Genomic DNA, 14878 nt, shown 5'->3' with positions numbered 1-14878 from the left:
GTCAACTTTACTAAAAGTTGCCCTGAAAGACCTAGAGATGGTTCCTAGAGAGAGCGTCCACTGGGCCTTTATAGCTCCTCCAGCGCAGTTCCATGGTCAGTGTCTGTTGCCCTGGAGGACCTAGAGATTACTCCTGGAGAGGTGCCCTCTCAGGTAAAAACATGGTGCTTTAATGTTTTGTCTAGAATTAAACTAAAAACGTTAAACAAGAATGAGAGCGATTGAGAGCCCTTAAGTTGGGTCTTATTGTTTTAATGTCAGAGTGTGTTTGCTAGCGTTATCAATAAAACACTGTTGTACATTAACCTATGGATAAAGCAGGCTGTTAAACATCCATGAACATTAGAGACTTTCCTTCTTTATATGACTGTGCTGTTCTGTCTTTGAGGTGACTATGGAGGGAGACATTAGGAATGTAATAATCTTCAATGCTTCCAAAAAGGAGATCTTTACTATGAACAGTGGCTATAGGGTTCTACAGAAAAAACTGCGTAGTAACTGGAAAATACAGAGGTGAGTACAGCCTGACTTTTCTTGAGACTCTCAGCTGTCTGGATTTTATTGCTATTGAATTAGATGAGAAGGTGAAACAAAGTTATGAAGGTGTAAAAATACTTGACAGTGGAATAGGAGTCAGCCCCTTCGGCTCTTTAACCTGCGTCTGAACTTGGCATCAATTCTCCGTACTTTCTAATATAACTTCCTTGAACTTTTAGATAGTGGAATAAAATTAGCTCTCCTTGTACTGAATGTAAATCTACATGTCAAATTTAAATGGCAGCTAGACTCTTTAACCTATTTGCAAAGTAGAGAAGAAAACACAAATTTCCACTGAAAGGTGATACACTTTTATGAAGATTGAGATCAGAATGGATGCTGATGTGCATCTTCAGGACACAGTTATGTATCTTCAGAGTACATCCCAGCTGAATCACACGTCTGTTTTCAAAGTCAGGATAAAAATTTGGACTGATTGTAGTATGACATCTGCCTCAAGGAATTTAACCACAGAGTGCATAAGCTACAAGGGAGCAGACAAAGCCCATTTGATCTTCTTTTGCTTTGCTGTTCACCTTACTAAGTAGGTTGGAATTATATTTGAACACGGAATTATGATTTATTGCATCCAAACATGAGAGCATCATAATCCACATGTGTTTCTTGGCTTGTTAAGATACAGTTTGGACACAGTAAACCATATCTCAGGTTCAGATGTAGCACTAACCTATGCATATCTGTTCAGAGTCAGGGGCTTTCCCAGCAGATAATGATCACCAATTAGCAGACACTAATCCTCTTTTGCATACCCTCCTACCCTGAGGCCTGCCATCAGCACAGAACAATACACATGCAAATCACTCCTGCATTCCCAGGCTCACACAGTGTGTGTGTGTGTATACACACACACACACAACTCCTTTCCAGGCAAGCATTCTCTGAAGATGCCAGCCACAGATGCTGGCAAAATGTCAAGAAAAAAAATCTCCTAGAACATGGCCACATAGCCCAAAAAACTCACCAAAACCCATCTCTACTTTGTTTTCCTGCTCAAGCAAGCAGGAAGAGGGCAGTGAGAACAGACAGACTGTTTCACAAACTTGCAATTTGTGCACTTTGTGGCTTAATGAGGCAGCCTTATTGCCTTATTTTGTTGGTATTTACTAAAGTCAATATGTTGATGATTTGCAGGGTAACACACATTCTCATTAATTTGTAGCTTAAAAGATGAAATCACTTCAGAGAAACTGACTGGAGTCAAACTGTGGATTACAGCAGGACCCAGGGAAAAGTTCACAGCTGCTGAAGTATGTTGTAATCATAAACACATCAATAACTGTCTAAACTTGATACACTTATCCTTGTGGTGTTGCGTAGTGGTTTGATTCTGTGAATCTTGTTGCAGCTCTTGTGACTGCTTTGTATGTAATTCTGCCTTTGTATGGCATTCTATTACACTCTTAGAATATAGTAGCAGATTTGGCGTGCAATAATCTCCAAAGTCCCACATGCTGTGTGATGGTCCAAAAATTTAATTTCTTTAAAAGCTTTTTTAAAAAAGAAATTAAAGTTTTTTGACCATTACACAGGATGTGGGATTTTGTTTCCTTTTTTTCTTTTACTCTAAGTAAAAGGGACAACATTAAAGTTTTTGTTTTTACTTTTAGACAAAGAGTATTTTTTAATTTAAAAAAAAAAAGAAGGTTCATTTTGAACTCATAAACTTCCTTTGCCTTTAGGCACTCTTGGGCTTCTAGAACATCTTTCCCCCTCAATCTATTTTTGAGATTTTGTGAGAGGGTTTTGGGGACTACCATGCTTCTGTTGTTTTCTTCTGTTGTTTCTCCCAAACTGAAGAAATTCCCAGCTGCAGGGCTGACCAGGAATGAAGGGAAGGCAAATCACCAGGAATGTGTGGCATACCAAGAGAGCTGCTTCAGTCCACAGGGACAGAATGTACTCGTGTTCTAACTAAAATCTGTCAACAAATATTTGTTATTGTTTATTGACAAAATATGATTTGGATTTTAAAAATACACACACGTTACTTTAATTTTCAGAAATTAAATTAGCCAAATGCCAGAAAATCTTTTGTGGTTCAGTTTTTGATGCTGAATATTAATTATTGTGCTTTGTTCCTTCTAAGTTTGAGGTATTGAGGAAATATCTAGAAGATGGTGGGGATATCTTGGTTATGCTTGGAGAAGGTGGTGAATCACGCTATGATACCAATATCAACTTTTTATTGGAAGAGTATGGGATCATGGTGAATAATGGTAATAACTCACTTAACAAAAGGCTTTTGTCTTGAGAAAGCACTAAAGATTCTGCAGTGATCACTTTACAATTTTGAGCACATTTTATTCCTTAATATGTAGGAATGATAGTATTAGGTTCAAAGAAAGTTAGAGTAGAATTGTAGCTTTGTCATCTCCCATTATTATTATTATTATTATTATTATTAATTTTTATACACCACTGTAAAGTTTGCACAGCATTTTACGTAGTAAACAACAATACAAATAAAAGTAAAACCTGCCAAACAGCGTACAATCTAAAATCATTCAAAGTTATAAAATTAAAAACATCTCTTAAAATGATTCAAGCTAGTATACAATGAAAAAACAAGAAAAAAAATCTCCCTATTCCATGTCTGCTTATCTAAAAATTTAGGCACAGTAAATCCTACAATAAATGAAATACTGTGACATACTGTATTTGCTGTACTGAATCTTGAATTCTAAGTGAGCAGAGAGCAAGGTATATAGCAGCCTTCCCTGATCTGCCACCCTCAATATATGTTAGCATACAACTTCCATTTTCTTAGAAAATAGCAATGCTGGGGGTAATAATGAGGTTGTTGTCCAACACATATAGAGAATGCACAGTGGGGGAAATCTGGTATAAAGAGAATCTCTTGCACCCTTTAACTAAATATCCACTTTCACATTGCCCCAGTATATGTCAGTTATGTTGTTTTTTCTGGAATCTTTACCAGGCCTTGAACTTTAATCCTGTGTACACTGCACATTACATATCCAACAACTTTCTCTTCAATGCATGTGTTGCTCTTAGTAAAAGAAAAGTATTATACAGCCTTATAAACACAGTGCTTCAATTTGAGATATGGAAGTGCTGTGATTTAATGTGAAAACTGTAAAATTTCAGCAACAGTAAATCAAGCATAGTAGCAGGAAGATGGAGATGATTTGGAGAGGTTGTGAGAAATGCTGCCACAGCGTACCTGTATAACAATTGTGGTCATTATATTTGTTTATGTACACTTCATGTTTTATATATGTCAAGGTATTTCCCCAAATGTATCTGATCAGAAGTAGGAACTAGGAGCCATATCATGTTTCCAGCTGTTTGCATGGGGCAGAACCCTTCAGTGGGAAATAACCCTTTATTTTATTTTCTCTAAGATTCTGTGGTGAGGAACGTGTATTATAAATACTTCCATCCTAAAGAAGCTTTAGTGTCTAATGGAGTTTTAAATCGGTAAGTCTTTGGTCTAGGTAGGTACACAATTTTTTCCCCTCATATCACACTGTCATAGTTTCAGATTGCCAATCATAGTTGTTTTTGTGTTTCCACTATTAAGGGAAATCAGTAGAGCTGCAGGAAAAGCTGTATCTGGGATAATAGATGAAGACAGTAGTGGGAATGATGCTCAGTAAGTATCTCCTTATTGGAAGTGTTACAGATCTTTTGAATAGCTGTTGTAAAGTGAGGGGAGTGATATTGAAATAGAATATTCTACCATATGTTCTGTATTTTGCTTCTTAAGATACTGTTTAAAGGGAATACATCATAATATGATACCTAGGAAATGGAATAGTTTTTCATAATGTTTCGGACCTCAGAATGTCAATTTACAATGTAGCGGAAGACTGAGAAAAGTGGCCTATTTTCTAATCAGTTTTACATTTTCACAAATTCTTACTGAGGATGTATGGACAAAGGGAAGAGATGTATATTCTTGCTGTAGTAAAAAACAGAGCTTAATTAGGTTTCAGTTCATTACACTCCCAGAATTCCCCTGCTAGCATGGATATTAGTCATGATGTTAGTCAGATCAGGTGGCTAAACCCAGCTATAGGTTCCAACTAGTATAGACTGACTGAATCAGTGGCAATTCGGTAAGTCACTATTTAGCTAGGTTCTGTTGATTCAGTGGGTTACAGTGGAGATGGGACTGATATTTATAGTCCTAAAAGTAACATCTCCAAGATATATATAAGATGGTATTTGAAAGCATTTATAATTCCATGGAATTTAGAAAATACTTACTACATTATTGGTTCTTCTTGTAGAGCTCTCACTTTTGTGTATCCATTTGGTGCTACACTAAATGTGATGAAACCAGCAGTGGCTATTCTGTCCACGGGATCTGTCTGTTTTCCTCTAAATAGACCCATCTTGGCTTTTTATCATTATAAGGTAATTACTGCATGACAAATTATGTTTTGAACATTCTTTTAAATGTTTCTTACTCAATGTTTTGGATTTGAAATCCCAACAAATTACAGCTAGTATGGTCAGTACTAAATACTGTTGTAGTGGAAAGTAACTGTAGATGTAAAGGTTCCCCACCCCTGATAAGCAGGCACTTTTCTTTCTGGGAATCATACTCCACCCTTAATAGCAGAGGTACTGTGGGCTATTTATTAAAAACCTGTTTGGAGAGCAGAGTAATTTACACAAGATTTGTTTTGTTGATTATCTATTTGGAACTCACGTTTTTGTTCTCTTGGCTTGAATTTTTCCTTTCTTTCTGTGATTGTTAAGTTAGGAAAGCAGAAGTAAAACATTAATCATATTCTAATTTCACCTACTAAAGGCACTACTGTGTATATATTGGCATCTGTCTTTGTGAACCAGTAACAGCACAGTCTACTCAGAAGTCCCATTGAATGTGTGTGTGTGTCTCTAGCTGGACCAAGAGTGATCTCCCTGATGTCACTAATGTAAGGTTTTGTGGTAGTATAGTAAAATAAAGCATTTATGTATGCTTGGTGGTATAGTGTATGTGTTCCCACAGATCAGTAATGTATTTTATATGATTTGATAGAATCAAAGTGGAAAGTTAGCTGTACTGGGATCTTGTCATATGTTCACTGACCAATATTTGGAAAAAGAAGAAAATAGCAAGATCATGGTGAGCCTTTATTATTTAATTTCTTGTTTTATTACTCTATGTTCTGAAATAACCAATCGATCACCTTTCCATGAAGCTCAGACATTATCAACAGAGTAGATTGTATTTTGTGCAAAAATGAAGGTTAAGATTTTAAATTCAAATTTCGATCCATACAGATGGGAAAGACATAGTACGTGCTCCCAAGGTTTGCGTAAGTTCATGTCAAGCTGAATTATAGTTTAGTGTGACATTTGAAGTAAATAATCATATGAAGTAAATACTGCTGCTGTTGCTATTGTTGCTGCTACATTTAGTTCTATCTTCCCTTTCTTCCTGAATTGGGACTTTTAAACCTTTTCATGTCTATTTGTTGTTTTTTTTCCACATTGCATATGAACAATTGTATATGGCATGGAGATTAACTGAAAAAGTTTCACAAACGTAACAGGAGTCTGTGATTTTTAGGAAGTACTTTTCCAGTGGCTTACAACTGATGATATTAATTTAAACCAGATTGATGCAGAAGATCCAGAGGTATGAAAAGCTATTGTAATTGTTACTAACTTTAGTCTTGACTAATATAAAAGGTAGTTGATAAGTTTATTAAATTTTTGTATTTGTTTCATAAGTGTTTTAATGGTTACCATGAGGAAAAATTTGATAGGTTTAAAGAAGAAGAAAAAAGAGCTCTTAGAGATTTGCGTTGTGGTGGTTCTTCTGAAAATCTGTCTGTTTTTATGTTATCTGGAATTTTACATTAGTTTGCAAAATGTAAAAATACCTATTATTGACTAACGTATATACTTGTGTATATGTTGAAAATTTTGACCTAGAAAGATTGACCCCAAAACCCTGGTTTGACTTAAACACGAGTTGGTATATTAATGCTACTAGAAAAAACGGTGGTGTCAGCTCTTTAGGAGATCAGTTATTCTTTTATGGTAGACTCTCCCCAGACATACTAAGCTCTTGCCATAGTCCCAAACCCCCGTTCCCCTGCTGCAGCAGGGAAATGCCAAAGACTTACCACCATTGCAGAGAGAGTGTGAGGGGTTCAGTGTTGTTGTTTTTTAATTGTAGGCTCTGCCCAACAGCCTGTGGCTCTTCAATCTTGCTCCCCACCCAAAGTGGAGAGCTTTTGCCAAGTTACTAAGAAGGCTGCTTGGCTTCCTGGACTTATAGTAGTGGAAGTGGGAAGCTCGATTGAAGAGGCAAAAGGTGTCTTCGCTTCTTTGTTCTCCCTCCCCACCCGAAGTAAAGAGCCTTTTCAATCTCTCTCCCCACTCCCACCTCTGGAAGTCTGGAAGCAAAGCAGCCTTCTTAGCGACTTGGAAAAAACTCTTTACTACAAGTGCAGAGTGGGATTGAACTGGCACAGGTGCCCATGTCTCTTCAGCTCTGCTCCCCCCTTCCCACCACTGGAAGGCAGGGAACCAAGCAGCCATCTTGGCAACTAGGTGAAAGCTCTTTACTGTGGGTGGGGAAACTCTCACCAATCTGTCCTGGGAGAACCTAAAAGAGCATTGACTTCCTCTACTGTCTTTGCTAGCCTTTTTCAATGTCTGGAAAGAAATATGGCATAAATTGATCTTGACTATGCATATTTTTACTGTTCAAAATATGTTTTGAAATCTATGTCCTGTATCATATTAAATAAATGAACCCTCATGCTACTAAGCTTCAGTATATCATTTGTTTGCTAAGTGATCTTCCTTATTCACTTATTGCAGGGGCTGTTGTTTATTTCATTTAGAAGTGTAAATTTTAGTGCCCTCTCTTTCTTTATTCACAGCAGTTTCCATACTTTTTCAGATATCTGATTACACAATGCTTCCTGACATATCCACTCTGTCAGAACGATTGAGAGTTTGTCTGCAAGAAGGAGATGAGAACCCACGAGACTTCACAACACTCTTTGACATGTCTATTTACCAGCTCGATACTACAGCACTTCCCAGAATCATCAAGTAAGTATCTGTGGCCTCATTTAGTATACTCAGAACACTATCTGTTCTTCTGTTTCTCATTTAACAATATGACAAGTGATAGTAATCAGTTCACTAGATTTTAGGAAATTAACATTTGTCTTAAGATGCATTGAATTCAGTGTGTCATATGCTACTAAGAGAAAGAGGATAAATGCTGGCAGTTCACGCGTGTGCATCTCTGTCTCAGTTTACAGTTTGGCATAGTTAGTGTCTAACTCAATTTATGGCAATAGTAGAAGTTGTTAATGGTATATAGCAAGCAAAAGTAAGTGAATAGCCCCCTGTGGCCAGATCTGCACCTTGCATACATGGTTGTATGTAAAGATACTATGCTAATTTTGGCATCTGGAGGCCGTTAGAGTCCTGTTGCAAAAGTTCATGACCTTAAATTCATGTACACATATCTCTTTAGCACATTATTTTGTGACACAATTCTGTTTGGATTTAGCTGAGATCCATAAAAGCCTGTGAAGAAAATTGACTGATTGATTGATTGATTTCATTGCACTTGAAAGACCACACTAGCTATTGTGTCTATAAAATTCCTTCATGTTTACCTCATACAGAGATTGAATTTTCTTCCAGCAATTCAGATGGGTTGACAAAGAGTTAAATGGTGGGTTATAGCACAGAAGATTCTGCTCCTAGGTATTGTTATTGAGACATCAAGAAGTTGTACTTGTGGCTTTTCTTTTCATTTTTCTCTCTCAGTACCACCTTCTAACTAATTTCTCATTGATGAGTGGTAAACCAGGTACTGGCTGCCACATCTGGTCTGAGGCAGACATAAAAAGACTGTGTAAAAGGAGCTTCTTTCTCAGAGGCTTTAACTTGGGTATGACTGTATTTAAGTAAACCTGAAATCATAGGCATCACAATATTAACCTACAATGGAGTATATTGATGGTACACTCATTAGCTTGTAAGATAGTTTCAGAGGAACTAGAAAGTATATTTAGGATTTGTCAGGATATTTAGGATTTCAGGCTTGGTAACTGCTGAAGTGTTTACATAGGATAACATTAAATGGGCACATTTATTTTGTCAATAACATTACAGTTGTCCCTCTGTTTGCGTGGACTTTGAATCCGCATCCCTTGCTTACTCGCGAGGGGCAAATGGAAGGACTTAAAATGGGGTGCACCCTCATGGGTACCCGCAGAGGAACAACACTATTCAAACCAATGGGGCTTGAATATTTGCAGGTTTCCCTTTTGTTCTGGAGTGGATCCCCTGCGAAAATGGAGGGGCAACTGTACTATGGAAAGTGCTTGTAAATATGAACATATATACTGTCTAGTATCTTTCCCCAACACTCTTTACATTGCAGATCTTATGAACAGCTGAATGTGAAATGTGAGCAACTTCAGCTAATTCAGCCTCAGTTTGAGACTCCACTGCCTACACTCCAGCCAGCAGTGAGTAATATTGTTACTTGTTACAGTAGAGGAACTGTGTAAGATACAGGTGGTGAACTGCAAGCCCCAGATCCAACTTCCATCTTTTTGCGCTACTTGCTGTATATCTAGCTCTGAGGGGTTTGCACATGTTTGATTAAAGATAATAGATATATTCTTTAAGGTGTTTACATTTCTCATGTAAAGAATGAAAGCAACAAGATAGCAGGAACATCAGTAGAGTGAACAGATAGGTGTGGAGTAATTCCAAGGGCAGGATAGGCAACATAGCATACAAATTATCTTTCAGAGATTCATTAGGATGTTTGAATGGGAGTGTAAAAAAAAATGTTAAATTTTCATAGCTAATCATAGGTCTGTAAAGTCTCCAGAATCTTTTCTGAGGCTTCCACTGCCTGACATCCTGATATTAGAAAACATTAAACTCATTACTTTCCTTCCATTCACCATAATCTTTACATTTGAATCCATTAATTTTCCACTGAAATATGAAAGGTCAAAATTTGTATATGTTCATAAAGAGACTCTAAACAGAATGACCGCTTGTCAGTGTTATATGTGTGGGTGTGTACATTTGCCTTCAAGATGCCTTTTGACTTATGGCAGCTCAATAGATTTTATAGGATTTTCTTAGACAAGGAAGGTGCTTTGCCAGTTCCTTCCACTGAAATATACAGCCTACAGCACCTGGAATTCATTGGCAGTATCCCATCCAAGTACTAACCAGGGCTGACCTTGTTTAGTTTCAGACAGGTGCCTTTAGGGTATTTAGGCAGCTCTGTTTTTAGTGTATACAAAATACAAGTGGTTTAATTAGAGGGAGTACCTGTGCTCTTTTTCTTTTGAAACAAGAACAGGACTAGGCATGATAGCTTTACTTTTCCATTTACTAGGTTTTTCCACCAGCCTTCAGAGAACTGCCTCCTCCTAGCCTTGATCTGTTTGACTTGGATGAAACTTTCTCATCTGAAAAAGCCCGTCTTGCCCAAATAACTAATAAGTGTAAGTAGTGCCAACATTTGAACCTGTGGTTGCTCCTGTAAGATAAATTTGTTGAGTGGGTAAAATCTTAGTATGATAAATTAGTGCAAGAAAAATATGGAGTCTTAAAACATCTTAAGAGAAGTCCAAATTGTTATACACCAAAAGTTCCCTGCAGCAAACTTTGCCTTCTGACAATTTTCTACCTGGTAATCTAATTTTTAAGAAGATGAACATGAAGATTCTCGGTTTATAATAATCTTTGTCATAACCTAAAACAGTATTTGCATCTCGGTGTCATAAAAACTCTCTGTTCTTGTCAGGTACCGAAGATGATCTGGAATTCTATGTCCGAAAATGTGGTGATATTTTGGGGGTAACTAACAAACTTCCAAAAGATCAGCAAGATGCTAGACATATCCTAGAACACATTTTCTTTCAAGTAGTGGAGTTCAAGAAGCTAAATCAGGTAAAATCTTGAACATTTCACTTGTAGGTATGGCTGATGGTTTATGAGATGTTGTAAAAAGAATGTTTTTGAGGTGAAGCAGACAACTCAAAAGGAGCATGCCAGTGCCTTTTGTGCTGGGACTGCGGCAAACACACGTGCCCGTCCTTGATCCGGGCTACCACCACATCTGCTCCTATTTGGCTTGGTTCTTCTGGATTAGGGCGGCCGCAGCACAGTTTCCGCCCCATGTTTGGGGCATGTGGTGTCTAAATACCACACCCCCAACACGGCCCAATGGTGGTATTTTTGGCCTCTCTGAGTCATTTGAGACAGAGGTATTTTAAAGGCACTATATTAAAATGAATTATAAAATAGAAGCTCAGATTTATTTTAATTTACTTTTAAAACAAAACACTCTGTTTTAGGAGCCATCATGGCATAGTGGTTTGAGTGACTCTGGGAGATTACAATTCTAATCCCTTCTCAACCATGGAAACCTACTGGGTGATCTTAGGCAGGTTGTACCTCAGTAGAAATCCCCTTATGAACAAATCTTGCTGAGAAAAATCAATGGTAGATTCAGGTTGCCTTAAATCATAAATGACTTGAAGGCATACAGCAAATCTATTCTGTCAGATCCTTTAGATGAATAGCCTAACATTGTTGAGATTCTGTAGCGTTCCTTATCGTGTTATACTGAGTATCTAGAAGGGCTGAGGAGTAGTGGTGATTTTGGGGTTACTCCTTGTCTTACTCCAGAGTAAGATTTTTTTTCTTAATGCTACTCCTACTCCTGTAAAAACCTCTTACTCTTTATTCCTACTACTTACTCTTACTCCTGCAGGGCTAGTGTGTATGTGTGTAAGTGTCTCTCTTTGCCTCCCAGTCCCTTCCCCAGTGCAATATAATAAAATGGTTTGGTATTTCCATGTACAATATAATAACAGGAATAAGGAGTAACAAATATATCCTACTCCAACTCCCCAGCCCTGGTATCTAGAACAGAGGAGGGGGAAATACGGGTTATGTGTGGAGCCTAATCCCCAAATCTTACTTCCTACATCTTTTGGTGAAAACCCTCCAAAATGTGAGTCACTTATATCAAATAGAAACACTCAGTCCCCCTGGAAAAAATGACAACCTGGAAATAGGAAAGAATTTCTATCATAATTTTCAGCCAAAATGGGATATAAATTGGCCCCACAACAGTTGATATATTTGAAAAAAGATGCCTGCTTTTGCTATTTTGCCCATTCATTTGTAATGGACTTTTTGAGGAAATGAAGTTTGAATTAGGCACATCTCCTGTGGTATCTCAGAAATGAATTTAATATGGACCTGCATTCTGTATAATACTACCTGTAGCAATTTTTGTGTGCGTAATATGCTCTGGCGCATAATATAAATATCTGGTGCTATTCTGATAAGAGACTAAAATTCATGTAACATTATCAGAGAAAAACAGTGCACTGGTGAAGATCTGTTGTTTTTCTACTTTCACATGGAGTAGTCCATTTGTTCTTGTGGTCTTGTAGGCATGACCAAGCTGGTCTGTAGCTAGGTGTGTAAATGACTTTTTAAATGGAAACCGCATAAAATTCCTCTGTTGCATGTTGTCCAGAACTGGGTGTATAGAGGTATTCTAGAACAACACAACTCAATACAGAATAAGGGGTCCATTTTAGATATCTTTTGGGTGACTTGTTTTACTAAAAAGTAGGTAGCAGTCTAGTATTCCCCATAATCGTTATGCAAAGTTATAGTACAAAAAATTTCAGTCCTTCAAAGTATTGTAGTGCCTTAAATTGCTTTTTTAAAAAGTGCTGTTCCACCTTCTCTCAATAAGAAGCAATGCCAGTGATTTTCCTTTTAAAAAGTATCCCTTTCTCTGTGATGTGATTCTGCAAAGTATGCCGCTTTTGCCTAGGGAAAGAAGTTGTGTGTGTGTGTACACACACACACACCTTCAAGTTGTCTGTTGACTTACGATTTACCTCATAAATTTAATAGGGTTTTCTTAGGTAAAGAGTATCCAGAAGTGGTTTTGCCAGTTTCTTCTGCTGATATATCACCTATAGCATCTGGTATCCATTGGCAGTCTCATCCAAGTATTAACTTGGGCTGACCCTGCTTAGCTTCCAAGAGCAGATAGGTTCTGGTGTCTTTAGGGTAATTAGGCACTTTGGAAGGAAATTACTATATGTTTAAAAATGAAAGAAGACAGTTTAAAGGGGGAAAGAGTTGAGTTGGTATTTAAATTTTAAATTGGCATTTAAAATTGGGAAATGCAGGAACAAGAGGGACCTTTTTGTGTCTTTTGATAAATATACCTTTCCTCTTCCTAAAGGAACATGATATCGATACAAGTGAAGCTGGATTCCAAGGTGGCTTCTGAGTGTTTACCTTTCCTTACACAAAGAATATGATTTATCCTTGGCTGATGAATGAAAGACAACAGAGCCCATTTTCTTTCAAGCTTGTTAATAAATTTGTTGATTTATCCCTGACATTTTTCTGTGCCCTATGAAGTATTGTAAATATGTAAATATTCCAAACTTTTTATTGTCTTACTGGCAGCAATAATTTTGATATGCTCCTATGTATGAAAACTTCCATGTTTAATATGTTTTTGAAATAAAGAAAGCATTTTGTACCAACTTGATGCTCTTGATTTTATTTATTTATTTATTTATTTATTTTTGGTTTTTGAAAGCTTCTGTATGTGGCCCAAGATAATAAGCATGTACAGTGGCATATGTAATGTGGGGATTGTCACAAGTTTTTGCACATTCTGATAAAATCTTTCATGCTGTTACAGTTACTCTGCTGCCATCAAATCTGGTATTCTTGACCATTCAGCCCTCTGCTGCAGAATTAATTCTGAACATTTGAAAGGATTGTATCCTTAAAATATCACTGTAGTATCTTAAATCTAAAGTTCTTTAACTCTCAGCAATTATTCTTTATTTCATGAGTATTACTATGTCCAGAAAACTGGCAAATTAGGAAGGATATATTAAAGTGCTGAAATATGGTAATTATCATAACTCATCATTTCAGTTGTAGTGGAGGCCAGAATTTTAGTCTAACCACACAGCAACTAATGCACCCTGCTAACATGACCAATTTTTTGGTTCTCTGAGCACGGGAATGAGAGGTATCCATTTTTCTGTAGCTGGATGTGCTTGCAAGGGAGTCATCTGCAGAGACTGATGTTTAGTGTGGGATGATTGAAATGATTTGTTCATGATTAACTTTTCCCAATGGATATACTCTAAGCAAGAGATCTAGTTCCAGCCTAGTAATTCAAGACAGAATTGCTTACAAAAATAGCATCACCTGTGTTTACCTCAACTGCCTCCTCCCCCTGCCCCCAATTGTACTATTTTATTATGGAATATTCACAATGTGGAACCAATAGCATGTTAACATTGATTCTGCCTCTGACGGTAGGGAAAAATTAAAACACATCACTGTAGTCCAATAGGAAAAGATGGGAGCCCAGCAGAAATTACTTCTAGAGCAGAAGTCCTGATGTAAATGTGGAAAGTGAGTATAAGATGGAGCCTGGCTGGTCTATCTCAGCTGATACTAGGTAGCAGGGCCCTCATAGAGCTGAAGTGGCTCTTACAATGAGGTTTCCACTAAGGGATATAAAGACAAGAAAACGAGGATGAACATTTCCAGTGGCCACTGAGGAGTTCAGGCAAGACCATAAGCCAAGAGGATACCACAGTTGGCTGTTCATATTACTATTCCTGAGGATTTCATGCAGAACTACATCCTCCCACACTGCAGTGGTCTGAGCTGATGTTTTATGGCCAAAGTGGATAGGTGGCTTTCAGTATCTGCTTGGTTCTTTTACTTCACAGTAAGAGCCAAATGCAGAATAGTGACTTGGGCCAGACATACTCCTAACAGAAGAATCATAGTGTCTTCAGTATATTCAAAAAATGGTTTTCAGTATGAACTGACCTTTTTACACAAATATCCACCACTGGTTCTTCTTCGTGGTCTCTGCGAATCACACAAATGGGTTTATTCTGCGCCTGCGCAGCAATCCTCGGAAACTTCTGGAATCTCCAGGCAGAAAGCAATGTATCTTTCTGCAACTTTTTGGCGGTAGCCCCGCCCACCCATATATAAGGCCCCTGGTGGCCCGCTCCTCTTCAGTTCCTTCATTCCGCCGCGCTAAGCAGCTCGAGGAACTTCGCTAGCATTTCGCTTGCTCTTACATTGGAATCTCTTTGTCCATTCGTTTGGACTCTCCTTCGGCTTGACCACTTCTCTGACCTAACGGACTTCTCTTGCCATGGCCTCCTTTAGGAGGAGCACAAAGTGCGGGGTTAAAATCCCCATGGCCAACGGCAATGTCCACCGGACCCTGAAGCGGGGCCGG

General features: G+C 37.8%; 1 protein-coding gene across 2 annotated transcripts in view; it reads left to right on the top strand.

Moving 5' to 3' along the window:
• The window catches only part of LOC149315758 (intraflagellar transport protein 52 homolog), a 14062-nt gene extending 926 nt beyond the window's left edge, over positions 1 to 13136 (top strand). Inside the window, exons 2-15 of one of the 2 annotated variants that reach the window (XM_089514017.1) lie at positions 1 to 153; positions 389 to 513; positions 1718 to 1805; positions 2645 to 2774; positions 3924 to 3999; positions 4103 to 4174; positions 4815 to 4941; positions 5573 to 5659; positions 6107 to 6175; positions 7454 to 7608; positions 8960 to 9047; positions 9941 to 10049; positions 10352 to 10497; positions 12827 to 13136. The exon at positions 1 to 153 is cut by the window's left edge and continues 31 nt beyond it. In XM_089514017.1, the coding sequence (XP_089370143.1) occupies positions 395 to 513; positions 1718 to 1805; positions 2645 to 2774; positions 3924 to 3999; positions 4103 to 4174; positions 4815 to 4941; positions 5573 to 5659; positions 6107 to 6175; positions 7454 to 7608; positions 8960 to 9047; positions 9941 to 10049; positions 10352 to 10497; positions 12827 to 12874 (1314 nt within the window). In that variant the 5' untranslated portion in view covers positions 1 to 153; positions 389 to 394 and the 3' untranslated portion in view covers positions 12875 to 13136. The remainder of the gene's footprint in view (positions 154 to 388; positions 514 to 1717; positions 1806 to 2644; positions 2775 to 3923; positions 4000 to 4102; positions 4175 to 4814; positions 4942 to 5572; positions 5660 to 6106; positions 6176 to 7453; positions 7609 to 8959; positions 9048 to 9940; positions 10050 to 10351; positions 10498 to 12826) is intronic. The other variant, XM_089514015.1, reaches the window with a different exon arrangement.
• Positions 13137 to 14878: the final 1742 nt, after the last annotated feature.

This window comes from Sceloporus occidentalis, unplaced genomic scaffold (assembly GCF_023333645.1).
Source record: "Sceloporus occidentalis isolate IW3139 unplaced genomic scaffold, rSceOcc1.0.p SCAF_3, whole genome shotgun sequence".
Taxonomy (NCBI): Eukaryota; Metazoa; Chordata; class Lepidosauria; order Squamata; family Phrynosomatidae; genus Sceloporus; species Sceloporus occidentalis.
This window is presented reverse-complemented; position numbering and strand designations above follow the sequence as displayed.